Raw genomic sequence first — 18,183 nt, 5'->3', positions numbered from 1 at the left:
AAGCGAGGGAGAGTGGGTGTTTGTTGGTGTGTTTTCTGGCCTTAGTACATCCTTTGTTTATACACGGTGGTAGCAGCCATGCGAAAGACCAGAGATTGTCATCAATAGGGAAGCCGAATCACCAACTGCTAAACAGATGGAACACCAACAGTCAGGGCATGCGAAAGGTCTCAAGGGCATATGAAATGTTTCTTCCGAGGAAAAAAATTGAAAAAATGTGGCATAGACTAGCTAGTTGATTTTTTCCTTGATCGATCCGACGTTCAACACACCCAGGTCACGTTCGTATGCTTGCACAAAAATCGAGCTTTTTCCAATTCAAATCAGGCCCATTATTTGGAATAATTCTTACACTTCCATAAATTGTAACACAATATAAGTTCACCTATACCACTTTATTTTTCTAATGTGGGACAAACACATCATCCCTTGATTTCCATTCACACATAAGAAAAGCTTCTTAACACGCACAATCTAATATATATATATATATATATATATATGGATGTAAATGAACCAAATCGTTTGTGAGCTATTCGAAGCTTGGTTCGATAAAAAGCTCATTTGAGTTCGTTTGCTAATCATATCAAGTCAAGCTCAAGCTCGATTTTGAGCTCGAAAATTTTAACAAACCAAGCTCAAGCCTAAAAATATTCAGCTCGTGAGTTCGCAAACATGTTCGATAATAGGCTCGCGAGCTCGAGCTCGGCTCGTTTAGGTGGCTCGTAAGCTCGAGCTCGAGCTCGACTCGTTTACGTGGCTCTTAAGCTTGAGCTTGGCTCATTTGTTGAGTTGACAAATAAAAATATTAGTAATATCAATGGAAGGAATTGAACACGAGACAAGTAAAAATATTAGTGCTAATGTTATTATGGACTTTGCAGGATAGTTGACTAGTTGTTATTGGAGATGATTTTTTAATTTTTGATTTTAATAGATTCTCTAACGTCCTCTCTACTTTCTCACCTGAATTAGTTGAAGTATTAAAAAGGGTGAAATTATTTCATTGTTATTTATATTATGATATCAATGTATGATGAATATTCTAGATGTATTATTTTGAAATGTTCAATAATATACTGATTTATGTTTTTTTAGCTCTTATTTGTGTTGTTTTGGTTATTTATGAATGAATTTATATTTTTATGTCTGATTTAAAACTTTTTAATAGATATATTTAATTTTTAACAAGATCCAATCAAGCTCAAACTCGAGCTCAATTCTATGCTTTACGAGCTCGAAAACGAGCCTAGCTTAAGCCAGACTTGTTAAACATGCTAAACGAGCTATTAATAATCAAGCTCGAGCCCGGCTTGATTAACATGCTAATCGAGCTTTTAACGAGCCAAGCTCGAGCTTTTTCCGAGCTTGGTAATTTCAAAACAAACCGAGCTCGAGCCTGATGATAAAAGCTCGAATCGAGCTCGAGCCGAGCTTGAGCCTCAAACAATCTTAAACGAGCCAAGCTCAAGCCTGATACTGTTTGGTTTGATTTGGATTGTTTACATCCCAGTATATATATATATAATCCAACATATTTTATATGTGTATACAGATAAAATAAATGTCATAATTGATAAAATCGTAAAATATTATTAAAATAAAAATTATTTTTACATAAAAAGTTAATAAAACTCAAGCCACAAATTGACTTACTGAATATCTACTCTAACATCACTTCAAGGGATTTAAAAGTCTGATTGATTTTTTCCGATAAACTAAAAACTGATAATCAGTTAGTTTTGTCTGATTTTCTAATTTCAATTTTCTAAAAATAACACATACGGTAATGTAAATTGTAGTTAAATTATTAATAATTTCATTTAATAAATATTTGCTATTTATTTAAATATATTACATATCGTACCCTCCAAAAGCCTCTTTGATTTGATTGGTGATATTTTTTTCAGATTAAAAAAAAATAAGAGATCTCTCCCCAAGTAATCTAAGTATTGCAAAAACAACTATAATGGGCTAAAATTGCACGAAGCTCAATAATAACTAAAAGGGTCCGACACTAATCGGTTTGAATTTAGAGGTAATAACCATACATAAGTCTTCGTCGGTTAAAATTTTTATTGTTTAAGGATTCAATTTTGACAGGAAAAACATGAAGAAAACAAAGAAATAGGCTTGTAGAGGCAAGCGTTGAACACTTTCTCCTTAAGAAGAATTTTTCACTCATACAATGTTCTAGAGGTTTGTGGCAATCTTCTCCCAAGATACAACTACAACTCTTGGATAATGAGCACTCAATATCCAAATTTTATAACAAGGAAATGAATGTAACTCTCTCTTGTTGAAGAAAAAAAGAAGAACAATATCAAAAAAATTTATGTGTGTTTGATTTTCAATAAATCAAGTATTTAATATTTTTCATGTGAAAAGACATGATTTTTCATTCATATGGATGTCCATTGGTCATTGTAACTGACCACAAGTATCAAACAATGCCAAGGAAATGAAAAAATACCAGAAAAATCTGAAGGGACACGAAAATCCGAAGGGGAGCCGCTCGGGCGCGCATGATACTGTTCACCGAAATTTTTTTCTAGTCCTTACGTGCTCCGACTACTCGTTTGAATTTCTTTCAACATGCGATGAACTCATTTCGAGTTTAATTCAGAACCAGCGAATTTAATATTCGTTCATTAAGTTTCGTTCTTCGTTTCAAATTTTTTCAATCAAACACATTGATTAATTTGCTTAATTTTCATTCATTAAGCATCAAAATTATCCAACAATTTTATCATTAACACAGATCTTAAATTAAAATACCAAGATTATATAAACACTATTTTTGTTATGCTTCACTCCATTATACGTAGCGATTATAGATTGAAGTGTATAATAAATATTAGCATCTCAAAACCTTCACAAAAGTTATCGTGAGATCATCTCATCCATAAATTTTTTTGAAACGGATCTTCAGCCTTATCCAATTCATGAAAAAATATTATATTTCACGCAAAAATTATTATTTTTCATGATAGATATGGATGAGATCGACTCGTCTCACAGATAAACATACTCCTTAATATTATAATCATGTCAATCTTTAACCAAATATCATATAATTAATCAAATTTTCATTGCTAATACTCATAATATACATCATTCAATCATCGCACCCCATACCAAACAGTACAACAACTAATATTGTTGTTATGAATTTATGATACACAATAAAGAGAGAATTATAGCTTCTTGTCATTAAATAAGGAATTAGCCGAATTACATAAGTATTAGATCTTAGAGTAGGTATCTTGTGAGACGGTATCACGAATCTTTATCCGTGAGACGGGTCAACCCTACAGATATTTACAATAAAAACTAATACTCTTAGTGATGATGCCCCGGGATGTCCCGGGTCATGGATAGGCCCTGGGACTTCCCGAGCCATGGAACATATCCATTGGTGCCCGGGCCAGGATGGGATGCTCTCAGGCCGGTAGCATGACAAAATGGGTTAATGCCCTGAGTCATTGGACCACCCGGGACATGATTTCCCCGAGACGTGGAATACCCGAGCTCTTCTGTAATTATCCGAGAGGCATTTTGCTCGGCCACCTCGATATGAGTGAAGCATTTAATGGCGCCAACTTGGTAGAGCATGCACAGCCGACCTATCTCTGACAATGACATTAATTGTTGATAAAATCAAGTAGGCTGGACGTGACTAGTGTAAGATTTGACATGTCAGAATAATAGGGTATAATCAGCCACCCTACTATCATTAATGCTCAAACGCAAAAAACGAGGTCATCATTACATCCTCTACTATAAATACCAAGTTCTTTACTTGCATTTACTCTCTTTTCAGATATTAACTCACACATTTAATACTCTCATTTACTTTATCCACTACACCAATCACATAGCCATCAGTTGGCTACATTGGTTTTATTGCTTGAGTACCCTGCTAACTTAAGCATCGGAGTGGTCACGCCGGACACCCCTCCGGCGCTCATTCACGTGGTTACTTTCTTGTTTGCAGATCTCTCAAATCGAATCGAGGAGTCACAAGATTCAATTCAAGCGTCCAGCTCATATTTCCTTTTAACATTTTGATAGCGAACCCGGCAGAGTACCCGACCCGACTCGTCACCTTCGCCCGGGTTGCATCACTTAGCATAAAAAGTAATATTTTTTCATGGATGACCCAAATAAGAGACCCGTCTCACAAAATACGATCCGTGAGACCGTCTCACACAAGTTTTTTCCTAGATCTTAATAGTGGAAAACAAACAGAAATTATATTTTGAAAATGGGAAATAGAATGTTGTACATTGGAGTCTCCTGAATTTGAATAACTATTGATCGTGATAAGAAAAGGGTTCTCCAACTTGCACCATAATTTTGTATCGGTGTGGAAATTTCGAGCACGGCCGTTGTTGGAATCAAAGCTTTCAACAGGTTGGCAACTTGCCCGAATGTTCACTACTGTTTCCTATCTTTCCTTCGATGTGAAAACCACACAATTAAATAATTTTATTTTAATCCTTTCGTTTCGACCCCCAAATTTTTTTCTTCTTCGAAATTTAGACATATCAAATGCACTAGTAGTTTAGAAATAGTCGGATTTGGAGACTAGTAGTAATATTTCGACTTTCCTATCCATAGTTAATAGAAATAAATTCGATTCATGTGATCTAAAGATGTAAATAAGAAAAGATAATGAGATCTTCCTTAGAAGTATGAGCTCGACCTATATTGCACCAGCTCAACTCAGAAGTTGATTCTAGTTGCATCATTTTGGAATTGGTATATGATCATACTTTAATGATATTTTTCATTTTTGAGAATGATAATCATTCTCAAAAATGCTTTGAATTTGATAGAAAGTATGAGGACTAAAGTAATAAACTGCCATAACTTAAAAGGACTAAAATGCGATAGGACAAATGAGGAAGAAAGAGCGGCGCATATTTTTGACTGATATAACAATGACCAATGAGTCGGTCACGAGATGTACCCATCGAAACTTGTAGTGCGTGGTCCAAAATAATATCTTCAAATATATATATATATATTTTCAAAATATATTTTCTAAATATATATGTACATATAATAATAATAATAATAATAATAATAAAAGAGTTAAATATAGAGAATCCATTGTTTTTAACGGTGTGAGAATCCGCAACCGCTATCTTTCGATGCGTATTGGTAAAACTTCTGAACTAATGTAATAGTCTACAAAATACAATAGCACAGTAAACAATACTTGGCGAATCTTGTTTGACAAGTTTTCTAAAAAAATGCTAATAGAAAATTTTGAATTTCTGTATGTTCATATATTTCATCAATTCGACGAAGGTGATAATAGATTGTTCTTTGCACATAGATTGGTCCATAAGAGGGGTGTGTTCTAGAACGTGACGACTTTGAAAATTTGTGTAGTTAAGTTCATCGATAAAAAAAAAATAGCAATTAATGCGATATGGGCAGGGGATGTTTGGATTATATTTATACTCTTAGGTATAGTTTGTTATATCAGATAAGAGGGGATTGATAAATAATCATCCTTATCTCACGTTTGATATATTTTTAGATAAATAATTATTTTTTATATGGATAAAATATCCCTTTTATGAGATGTGATAATTTTAATCTAATGATAAAAACACCACAAATGACTTAATTGCCCTCAATATATAAAAATCTTAAACCCTATTGTTCTCTCATTTCACTTGTAGGTAGAAATTAAAATCAAATAACTATTTTTATTTATTTTTATATGTTATAATATGATAATTATATAAATGAACTTGAGATAATTATATAAATGATTTGTATAAATCTCAATAAAATTATTAATATCACTCGATTAACCTTAAAAATTTATATTTGACTTGAGTCACAAAATTAAGGGCTCAATTATCATATTATAATATATAAAATTAGGTAAAAAAAAAAATCATGTAAGCATTGTCGACGCATGAACAGATAAGAAATATGAACTCAAGCAACAACTTTGAAATTATAAAATTTATTATGTTAAGATTAATTTTGTCATTACAATCTAATATATAAATTTAATCACTCTGATTAAAATAATACCAAACATTAAATATAATATCCTAAATCTTATTTATCATTAAGTTATCCTTATATTATATTTCACATGTTTATCTTATCATGTGTACCAAACTATGCCTAAATAGGTTACAAGTTCTTTTACTATAATAAATTTAATTAAATTTGAAAACTAAGTTAGGCTCACCTTTTTTTCTTAAAATAAATTTTATATCTAAAAACAATTTATTCTGACAACTTATAAATATCTTTATAAACCAAAAAATATGCATCCTAAATACATTTTTAAAATTATCATTAAAAATTCTTTAAACTCCCACGGAGATAAAATAATTAAACAGTTTTTGTATTTTACATAAATTCTGGGTTATAAATTTGGCAAAAATTTGTATGAGACAGGTCTCACAGGTGGTATTTTGTGAGACGGATCTTTATTTGGATCATCCATGAAAAATATTACTTTTTATGCTAAGAGTATTACTTTTTATTGTGAATATCGGTAGGATTGATCCGTCTCACATATTAAATCCGTGAGACGGTCTCACATTAGACCCACTCTATAAATTTTACTACAATTAAGTGCATTAATACTTCAAGAAAATTATCTAAAAACTCTGGATTAGATGATTTATAAATATATATTTTCAGAATATTTATTATTTTAAAAAGGTCGGACAGCTGGATGGTCCATGTTGGGACCAAGAATCATAAAAACGTATTACGGGAAAATTGAACTGGAAACAATTGGAATTCCGTCTGTCCTGCCAACGTGCAAAACGACTTTACCACGCCTACAAACATTCGATTCTTCCCACTGTGTAAAAACGAAAAGTTGGAAAAAAAAGTTGGTGTAATTAAATGTTTATATTATTTTAGGAGTTTAGAACATCGAGAAATTAAATGTTATTATACTATTCTACGAGTTTTATACATTTTCATTATAAATGATTCATACGGATTTGGTCAGTTAATCCGGAATCAATTAATTCAACGTCAACGGTGAATCAGATTGAGTTGCTTCAAAATAGATCCAGAACGATTTTAATCCGGTATCATAACTAGTTCAGGATCAGTTTCTACGATTACATTAGATAATATGTACACTAAATATACATAGATAATTAATAAATAAATCAAGAATTTACATGAGACTCTAAATTTTTTTAGATACACAAGTTTATTTTTTTTAAAAAATGATTTCATTTTAACTCAATCCAGTCAAATCTATCTTAATTCGATTTCGGTACTGTCAATCCAATATCATACAAGATCGGTATGATTTCGTCACCCGACAATCCGGAACTGGTTTAATCCGATCAGTTGACATGCCTGATTTTAATAGAGCTTGGGTTGGGTACTTCAACTAGAAGTACTCTGCATTAGAAACTACTAAATAAAGCCCTTTTCAATCGTGCTTGTTGATGTATAACTAATAATTATTATATTAATTAAAATGCAATACGTTAAATTAATATTGCAGGAAAAAAATTGTTATTACAGCATAAAGATATTAATTAACGATAATTAATATTTTATTTGAGTATTTAATTAGAAAATGTTAAAAAAGAAACCCAAAACAGTTGTGAATATGATTCGGTGAATTATATATCAATGTTTTTTTGTGTGGATAATAATTTTTCTGCACCGTTTTGTCCGAAAGGTGGTGTTTTTGTTTGAAGAATGGATTAGGTGAGAGACGAAAGACCTTTAGGACATGTGTGTAGATGTACGTATGCATGCATGTAAATATAAAACGTATATATAGATAGACAGACGTTGTGGCAATTTTTTTGTGTCCCGTAATTTTTTCGTATCACATCAATATTTTTGTAAGATTAGACTAAGGGGATGTATTGGTTATAGATTTTTAATTACTTTTATGGAGTTTAAAAGTCTAGAGGTATTCATTCAAATTAGACTTTTATATACTCCATAAAAGTTTAGTGGTATTCAATGTAAACTTTTGTAGAATTTTAAAAAGTCATGTGGTATTCAAACTTGACTTTTAAAAACTCTACAAAAGTCTATAGGTATTTAAAATGTCAATAGACTTTTAATGACTCTATGAAATTCTATTAAGTACAAGAATTATAGCATTGGTACAACAATAAAATGTCAACAAAAGTCTTTGATTCAACCTAAAGATTTAGATGTTTATTTAATTGAGAAATCTCCCAAATTCAATCCAAACTTTCATTCTTTTCTCATATATTTATTTTTCCTTTTATTTGTACTATTTAAAAACATAATTAAAATTTAATTTTTTTATTAATTATTATATAACATTTTATTTTTAATTATTTTCTTTAATTTTAGTTAATCTATATATTAAATTATTGTATAAGCAAATTCATACCGATACTATATCAAAATTTTCGGTATACCGAACCAAAAAAACCTTACATTTTAAAAAATTTATAATTTATTGTTTTAAAAAATTATATATTTTAAAATTTTTGTATATTTTTCCGGTATTTCGGTATATACCAAAATTTTCAAATTGGATATCGTTACCGTACCGAAAAATTCGGTATTGTTACCGTACCGTATCGAAATCTTCGGTATACTTAAAATTCAATAAATTCAATATTTTTTTGTTATGGTAATCTCGGTATACCGAAAATTCGGTATTTTTTCCCACCCCTAACAGAGCTTGTATTGGCATGTGCTATATTTTTCTTTGAAAGAAGTGTCAATTTGATGAATTTCAAATTGAACTAGATAATGAAGCTCAATTGTCTTCATCAGCACAAGTTTATGAAGGTGACGACTTTGATCAGTTATTTAATACTCAAAAACAACAACGAGCAAATGCTAATGCATGGAGGGATATCATAGCCAATGGAATGTAGAACAATGGTGATCAAATTGTCAGTAATGATTAGATTTTTTTTATAAAAGACTACTCATTATTTTGAGTGTTCTTTTAATAAAATTTTATTATGAACTTATAAAAATATTATTCATTAATATGTTGAATTGACATAAAGAATTGAAATTTTGATTTCAATAAATTGGATAGTTCATTTGTCGTTTTTCCCAAATTAAATTGATTTAACTTTTAAGTAAGTAAAATTCATTTACATTCATAAATAAAAAAAATAATTTAAAATTGAAGAGGTTATCTATGTCCAATAATTATTTTAAAAAAAGTAATAAAAAATAAATCACAATTATAAACTACAAAATTCACATAATTCTATGAAAAAAGTTTACAAAAATCTTGAAAAAAAGTTTATAAGAGTCTATGAAATTTGTTTTACAATTCTATGAGATTCCATAAAAGTCAATAAAAATCTATCAACTCCACAAAAGTCCATAATTTAAAAAAGGTCATTAAAAATATTTGAAAGTATAGAATGAATACACCCCCTAAAATGAAAAAAAAGTTATTTAACAAAATCAAATTTTTAAATATTTCATGAATAAAAATTTAAAACAATACAAGTTAAAGTCGAAAAAGTTATTTTTTCTTTATTTATTTTCCATAATTTTTTTTTGGGTTCAAATTACATGCAACCATTGAAGAAAGATGTGTCGATCTCAAATTTTTTCAACCGTACACTCCATATCCCACTTTTCTACTGTGCGCGATTGTGCTAAAATGAGCCGAATCCCAACATTTTTGCCAGCTACGAAAAACCGCCAGTTCCCCCACTCCGTGTTATAACATGAATATATATTTTGTGAGACGATCTCACGAATTTTTATCTGTGAAACGGGTTTATCATACCGATATTCGCAATAAAAAATAATACTCTTAGCATAAAAAGTAATTTTTTTTCATGGATGACCCGAATAAGATATCCTGTCTCACAAAATACGACCCGTGAACCGTCTCACACAAGTTTTTGCCTTATAATATATCATAAAAATCAATTTTTACTATATAGTGGAATAAACATATATCAACATGAGAGACGCTAATTCGATCTCATGCAAAAACCTTAACCATCGTTGTAATGATAATAAATTATTAGATCTGCCCCATCTGCATTAGAAAAATATTTACATAAATAAATGTCCCCAATTTACTCTTATTTTATCCTCTGCTGACTGTTAGACGACTAGAATATTATAAATTATGAATTGATGGAATGTGCGAAGGCACGCCTTCCCTGCCAATATGATCATAAGGAGAAATTTTAGAAATACAATGATATAATAATTTCAACTTCTTTTTACACTAAAATAAAAATTTAAGCACAAATTTTTTTACTTGCTATGATTAAAGTGATAGAGGTAATATTTACATGTTTTAATACATTGTGTGAGTCGTAGTTTGCATCGTTCTGGGTTATTTGGAGTCTACATTCTGTCTATTTCTTTTTATTTTATTGCATTTGATCACCGCTCACTTAAGTATGTTAATGTGCAGAAAAATAGAGAAAAATCAATTGGAAGAGAAGGCTGGGGACAGAAGATGTCGCGCTAGACCGCCCCAGCGCGAATGCCGCAAAAGAAATGAGTGCCAAGCAGAAGACTTCGCGCTAGGGCAGTCAAACTTTACCGCCCCAGCGTGAGAGGCTGAAGGAAAAAGAACAGGAGACCTCGCGCTAGGGCGGTCAAGTTTCCCCGCCCCAACCATAATCCAAATGATTCAGGATACAGTCCAGTTTGGAGGATATGCAGTAGATGACCCAAACACGCACATCGTAGATTTTCTTGAAATTTGTGATACTTTTAAATTTAATGGAGTTTCTGATGATGTTGTAGGTTGCATTTATTTCCTTTCTCCTTACGTGACAAAGCTAAAGCATAGTTAAATTGTTTGCCTGTAGGTTCGATCACCACATAGGAGGACATGGCGAAAGCATTTCTCATTAAATACTTTCCTCCGTCTAAGACCATGAAGCTGCGGGCAGACCACCACATTTGCTCAATTCGAGCAGGATTCTTTATATGAGGCATGAGAGCGCTTAAAAGATCTATTACGAAGATGTCCTCATCACGAACTGCCACTTGGGTTATTCGTTCAAATCTTTTATTATGGCTTACTCACTCTTAATCGTACTATGATAGATGCTGCTGCTTGTGGAAACCTACTGAGAAAAACTGCTGAGGAATGATATGAGTTATTGGAGAAGATGGCTGCTAGCAGCTATCATCCTCAATCTGAAAGGAACAACCAGCGAAGAAATGAATCCTTTTTATGTGCAAGAAGGGGCACCAATGAATCAAGTAGGAGTCCAAAACCGTCCAAAGAATGACCCGTATTCGAACACATATAATCCTGGATGGAGGCAACATCCCAACTTCTCATGTGGTGGCCAAAACAGTCAGAATTGACCACAGGGAGGACAACCATATGGGAAACAACCAATGTACAGATCTGACCCTCCGAGATAAGAAAAGTCCAATTTGGAGCAGATGATGTCTAAGTTCATCTCATCTACCGAAGCTAGACTCCAAAATCAAGATGCGTCTATAAAGGGGCTAGAGAATCAGATTGGACAGTTAGCTAAGATGATAGGCCAAGTAACATAGAGACCAATCCAAAGGAGCAAGTGAAGGCCATCGAGTTGAAGAGTGGAAAAATATTAAAATCTAAAGGGACAGAAAAAAATCAAGCACTGGATGAACAGACTGAGTCATCAAAAGTTAAGTCTTCTAACTTTACACCAGCACCCACTGCACAATCTAAAATTGTTATCCCTTCATCTTTTCCTGCAGCATTAAAAAAGGCGAAATTAGATGCGCAATTCGGTAAGTTTTTAGAAGTATTCAAGAAATTGCACATCAATATTCTCTTTGCTAATGCTATGATGCAAATGCCGAGCTATGCTAAATTTCTGAAGGACATCTTAGCAAACAAGAGAAAATTGGGAGTCACATGACGGTGAATCTAACTGAAAATTGCTCTGCTTTGGTGCAAAACAAGATTCCACCGAAACTTAAGGATTCAGGGAGTTTTTCTATTCCTTGTGTGATTGGTGATATTCTTTTTCATAAAGGTTTGTGTGATCTTGGTGCGAGTATTAATCTTATGCCGTTATCTGTATTCAAGAAACTCGGATTAAGAGAACCTAAGCTAACAAGGATGTCCTTGCAACTAGCAGACAGATCTGTCAAATACCCGCGAGGAGTCGTAGAGGACGTCCTGGTAAAGGTGGACAAATTCATATTTCCTGCAGATTTTGTAGTACTTGACATGGAGGAAGACATAGAAATGCCCTTAATTCTGGGGAGACCATTCCTTGCGACTGACAAGGCCTCGATTGATGTTCAAGAAGGGAAGTTGAGATTGAGAGTGGGCGAGGAAGAAATTACTTTTGACGTGTTTAATGCTCTTAAGCACACACTGCACACGGATGGCTGTTTTAGAATTGATGTTGTGGATTCTCTTGTGTGTAATTTAGTGCAGGATTCTATGAAAGACCCATTGGAAGCCACCCTCACAACTGAATTTAAGGAAGATGACTTGGACGAAGAGAAAGATGAAATAGTGGCACACTTTAATGCCAACAATCCATGGAAAAAGCCAATGAGGATTAGACTGAAGGATTTGGGAGAGCGAAAAGATTTGACCCCTCCCAAGTCCAGTATCGAGGAACCACCGACGCTTGAGCTCAAACCACTGCCTCCGCACCTAAAGTAGGTATACCTAGGTGAGATTAACACTTTACCTGTCATTATTTCTGCAGCTTTGATAGATGCCATGGAGGAAAAATTGTTGCAAGTTCTCAAAGCGCATAAAAAGGCATTTGCCTGGAAGGTGGCGGACATCAAGGGAAAATGTCCATCAATCTGCATGCACAAAATCTTGATGGAAGAAAAGTACTCACCCCCCGTGCAACCTCAAAGACGACTCAATCCAAAGATGCAAGAGGTAGTGAAGGCCGAAACTATTAAGCCTCTCGATGCATGTATTATCTATCCTATTTCAGATAGTGCATGGGTAAGTCCTATTCAATGTGTGCCTAAGAAAAGTAGGATTACGGTGATCACTAATGAAAAGAATGAACTTATTCCCACGCGGACTGTTACGGGGTGGAGAGTATGTATTGACTATAGGAAGTTGAATGATGCCACCCATAAGGACCACTTTTCCCTTCCCTTTATTGATCAGATGTTGGAGAGACTAGCGGGGCGTGAGTTTTACTGTTTTCTAGATGAGTATTCGGGGTATAACCAAATCACTATTGCACCTGAGGACCAAGAGAAAACCACTTTCACTTGTCCTTATGGAACATTTGCTTTTCGCCATATGCCTTTTGGCCTTTGTAATGCCCCTGCTACATTTCAGCGCTGCATGACTGCTATATTCCATGATATGATTGAAACTTTTCTTGAAATATTTATGGATGACTTTTTTATCTTTGGTGCAACATTTGATGAGTGTTTGCAGAATCTGAGCTCCGTGTTGAGAAGGTGCGAGGAGACGAACCTGGAGCTTAATTGGGAAAAGTGACAATTCATGGTACAAGAGAGAATTGTCCTAGGGCACAAGATTTCGGAACAAGGGATTGAGGTAGACAAAGCTAAAATAGAAGTCATCAAGAACCTACCACCACCAGCTTCAATAAAGGGAGTTAGAAGTTTTCTAGGCCTCGCCGATTTTTATCAGCGTTTTATCAAAGATTTTTCTAAAATTGCCAAACCTCTATCTTCTTTACTTATGAAAGATGTGCCCTTTGAGTTTAATTATGACTGTCTGCAGGCATACGAGGAGTTGAAGGAGCGCTTGGTGACGGCTCCTGTCTTGGTGGCACCTGATTGGAATCTACCCTTCGAGGTCATGTGCGATGCCAGTGATATTGCGGTTGGTGATGTCCTTGGCCAAAGGCACAACAAGGTATTTCACAATATATACTATGCAAGCAAGACTCTAGATGAAGCACAATTAAATTATGCAACCACTGAAAAAGAGTTACTTGCAGTAGTATTTGCACTTGACAAATTCCATTCATACCTTGTTCTATCAAAAGTAATTGTGTTTACTGATCACTCTGCCCTTAAGTATTTACTCGCCAAGAAAGATGCAAAGTCACGCCTACTTCGGTGGATTTTATTGTTACAAGAACTTGATTTAGAAATAAAAGATAAGAAGGGTGTTGAGAATGTGGTGGCAGATCACTTATCTAGACTAGAATTTATTAGTAATGACTGTGTTGATCATACTATTAATGATTGGTTTCTTGACGAGCAGCTATTTGAGGTGAGACACTGTCCTTGGTATGTAAATTTTGCCAACTTTCTTGTCACAGGCACACCACCACAAAATCTATCGTTTCACCAACGAAAGAAATTCTTCTCTGACATGAGATATTATTTTTGGGAGGAACCATTTTTGTTTAAGATTTGTGCAGATTCCATGATAAGAAGCTGTGTTGCAGAGGAGGAATTTGGTCAAATTCTCAACCATTGCCATGACCGTGAGGTAAGTGGTAATTTTGGACCAACAAGGACGGCATCTAAGGTACTCGAATGTGGCTTCTATTGGCCAACTCTATTTAAAGATGCTCGTTCTTATGTGCTTACCTGTGTTAAATGCCAACGGACAGGTAACATCTCTAACCGTCATGAAATGCCATTAAACAATATTCTTGAGTGTGAGGTTTTTGATGTGTGGGGGATAGACTTCATGGGACCGTTTCCCAGTTCGTTCACGAAAAAGTATATTTTGGTGGCGGTTGACTATGTGTTTAAGTGGATAGAGGCAGAAGCATATGCCATTAACGATGCTCAAGTGGTCCTGAAATTTCTAAAGAAAAGTATTTTTAACAGGTTTGGGACACCACGAGAAATCATTAGTGATGGTGGCACCCATTTTTGCAACAAATTCTTTGAAATTTTTTTGAGCAAATACAGTGTCACACATAAGATCTCTACGCCCTATCACCCCCAGACGAGTGGTCAAGTAGAAGTGTCGAACCGAGAGATCAAGCGGATTTTGGAAAAAGTGGTAGGTGTCAATCGGAAAGACTGGTCAGTGAAGTTAGATGATGCTCTGTGGGCATATAGGACTGCTTTCAAAACACCTATAGAAACTACACCATATAGGTTATTGTTTGGTAAAGCATGTCACCTACCTGTAGAGTTAGAGCATCGGGCATATTGGGCAACAAAAGCACTAAACTTTAACTTTATTGATGCAGGTGAACGACGTTTGCTTCAATTGGATCAGTTGGAGGAATTCCGGAATCTGGCATATGATCTCGCACTGCCATATAAAGAAAAGACAAAGAGGGCTCATGATAGGCGAATCATCAGAAGAGAATTCAAGGAAGGCGACAATGTCCTACTCTACAACTCTCAGTTGCGACTGTTTCTCGGAAAATTGAAGTCACGATGGTCTGGTCCATTCGTGATTTCTAAAGTGTACCCATCAGGAGCCGTGGAATTGCAAGATGGAAAGGATGAGACATTTACGGTCAATGCCCAGCGACTGAAGCACTGCATGGGTGGCACAATTGAGCCACAGCTTGGAATCACCCGGTTCCACGACAATCCAAACTAAAACTGACCGACAGTCAAGCTCTCGACTATAAATGGAGAACTACCTCTCTTCCCTTTATCTTGCACTTAATTCGATTTTGCTATTTTATTATTAAAAAAAAATTGCGAAAACCCGAGGCGTTTGCGCTATGGCGGTATTACTCTATCGGCCCAGCGCGACTCCTTGGCACGCTGGGGCCAGTGGGTATCACGCTAGGGCGGTAAAACTTGACCGCCCCACCGCGACCCCTTTGATTTTCACCAGAACGCAGCGCAATAGGGCGGCCAAAATTTACCGCCCCAGCGCGTCGCGTTATAAAATCGTCCCATTCCCTTCTTTTTTTCACTCTGCGCGCCCCAATTCTCTCCCCCACACCGAAATTTTTGATAAATCCACCCCTTACCTTCGATTTCCCCTTCTTGATTTGCAGGTACTCGAGTCTTACACTCCCAGAGCACTCAAACCGTCGGTGACTCCGTTTTTCCTTCAAATTCTGGGCAGCTACGCGGATTGACCTTGGCATCTCTCCATACCCACATTCATACATGGCCCCGAAGAAATCAAAGGTAATACACGCCTCTTCCTCCTCATCTTCTGGTACTCGGGGTAAATTTGTCACCGAGGAAGCCCGAAGTAGATATAAACATGCCAAAGTTCATAGGCGCCCCATTCCGGAGCGGGGGTTTGATTTATCCTCTAGATCCTTAGGTTTGGTGCGTGCTATTGCGAACCGGGGATGGGAATCTTTTTGTGCTCCACCTAAGGCCGCGGTGGTTCCGCTTGTACGTGAATTTTACGCCAATGCCACCGAGAGGACTGATGGAGCAGCTATGATACGGGGTAGGTTAGTCTCTTTCGACTCCACCACACTAAATGCATTATTGGCTACCCCTGTAGTTGATGAGTCTGATTTCGAGGCATTAATCGCCAACTCGAATTTCGAATTCATTATGCAAACCATATGTTACCCGGGGGCTAAGTGGAAGACTCCGAGTTGTTTTCTGGAAAAATATTTGTTGTTCAAGCACGTGATGTGGTATGCATTCCTATCAAAATGATTGATGCCAGTGTCACATACCAGTGACGTTCAGAAAGACCGCTCCATCCTGGTGTACGCACTGATGGAGGGCATTCCCATTAATGTGGGCCGAGTGATCTTTTCTCAGATGCAGCAGTCCATACACAGCTCGAGCATCGCCCTATTCTTTCCTACTATTATTACCGAGCCGTGTGTGCCAGCCGGGCTAGTTGTCAATGTAGAGGACAAATGGCTACAACCAATGAAGCCCATTGACGACTCGTGGGTGAAGACGAAGAGAGGCAAGCGTGCTATCGACTTCCCAGAGGTACCCGAGGAGGAGGTAGCCGCCAACCACCCACCACTACCCCCACAGCCCCGCCGACGGTTCATTATGGATAAAGTTGACGAGTTGTGTGCCTTTGCGGTCCATCAGGATCAGTATAACACTGTCAACAGCGCACACATGGCATCGATGGAGTCTCTGGTACGCGGTATGGCATCGCACATGGGCCTTGACACCGCAACTTACGCACCACCACCGGCATTCCCGCCTCCATTCCCATTCCAGTATGCTTATCCTCAGGTCGATGATCAGGAGCTTGGCGTGGTGCCACCCGAGGACGAGGAAGATGAGCTGTGATCAGGGGAGTTCACTGTTTTCCCTTCTTTTATTTCATTTTTTATTTGCTACTGCATTCTATTTGTGGTTCTTATTATTGTTTTCTTCCGTCATTTATTTTGCATTTGTGCCTATGTTCTGCATTCATTTATTCGTTTATGTGTTTCAGTTTTTTTTTTCTTTTTGTCCAATGGGGACATGGCACACTCTTAGTATGAGGGGCTCATCTAGTTTGTGTCTTGCATGTGTGTCAGTTGATGGTGAAACAAGTGAGTTGGTAGCCAATGATGATTTTAGGTTAGATGAACTGCATGTTGCTTAGTCTTGTCACTCATTATGAATCCCCCGGCGAATGGTGAATTTGTATATGCACACATAGTGGGTTTTGGCAGTAATGTAAATGACATTTAAGTTTAAAAATCTGTGGGAAAACTAGAGAAATATGAGATGCGAGTAGAACTTGAATGAATTGCTGTTGACAGTCGTGACTAACCAGTGTCATACACTCAAGTAGACAACTTTAATCCCCCGAGAATCATCTCTGTCCCAATCGTGCATCGAACCTCAAAAGTCGCTCCTAGGCCAAATAAATGAACATACCTTATATTCAAAGCCCAGGGATTATACATGAAAAAATTATGCACTAAAAAAAGAGAATGTTAAAAAAAAAAAGGGATGTAAGGTGTGGGGGAGCCAAAAAGGGATGAAATCCTATCTCGAGGCTAAAAAGATGGAGATGTAAGGCGTTGAGGAAGGTCAGCTAAAAATGCTGACAAGTGCATAATGAAAATGATAAGTGTACTCCCCATCTTTTTGAACCGTTTGAAACATTTATGGATATTGACTCCCTAATTCTTGTTGGACAACTATGAAATTCTGCCGCTGTGTGTTTACTGGTTGGTCACGAATAGAAACAGAACTCAGGATAGAGAAACTTGCGTTGAATCGTTGATTTAATGACTTGCATGATTCGCGAATGAAACTATCTGAAGCACGTACTGGTGAAACCCACATCACACACACACGACCACATTTTCTGGTCAAATAAAAATGCTATAAGATGCT

The 18,183-nt window shown here is 35.8% G+C and overlaps 1 protein-coding gene across 1 annotated transcript; it reads left to right on the top strand.

Annotated features, from left to right (window-relative positions):
* Nucleotides 1–12,190: 12,190 nt before the first annotated feature.
* On the top strand, nt 12,191–15,499 carry LOC142542054 (uncharacterized). The gene is made up of 6 exons (XM_075648501.1): nt 12,191–12,581; nt 12,684–13,130; nt 13,388–13,410; nt 13,700–13,834; nt 14,189–14,753; nt 15,138–15,499. The coding sequence occupies exons 1-6, from the start codon at nt 12,191–12,193 to the stop codon at nt 15,497–15,499; spliced, it is 1,923 nt and encodes a 640-aa protein (XP_075504616.1).
* Nucleotides 15,500–18,183: the final 2,684 nt, after the last annotated feature.

This window comes from Primulina tabacum, chromosome 4, assembly GCF_025594145.1.
Source record: "Primulina tabacum isolate GXHZ01 chromosome 4, ASM2559414v2, whole genome shotgun sequence".
NCBI lineage: Eukaryota > Viridiplantae > Streptophyta > Magnoliopsida > Lamiales > Gesneriaceae > Primulina > Primulina tabacum.
This window is presented reverse-complemented; position numbering and strand designations above follow the sequence as displayed.

Bases quoted from the DNA above. Each gene is read 5' to 3' on its own strand.
- LOC142542054 (XM_075648501.1), top strand. From the start codon at position 12,191: ATGGAGGAAGACATAGAAATGCCCTTAATTCTGGGGAGACCATTCCTT. The intron at 13,131-13,387 runs GTGAGTTTTACT...GAGTGTTTGCAG, and splicing joins GTTGGAGAGACTAGCGGGGC to AATCTGAGCTCCGTGTTGAG. The intron at 14,754-15,137 runs GTATTTTTAACA...TTATTGATGCAG, and splicing joins CCTGAAATTTCTAAAGAAAA to GTGAACGACGTTTGCTTCAA.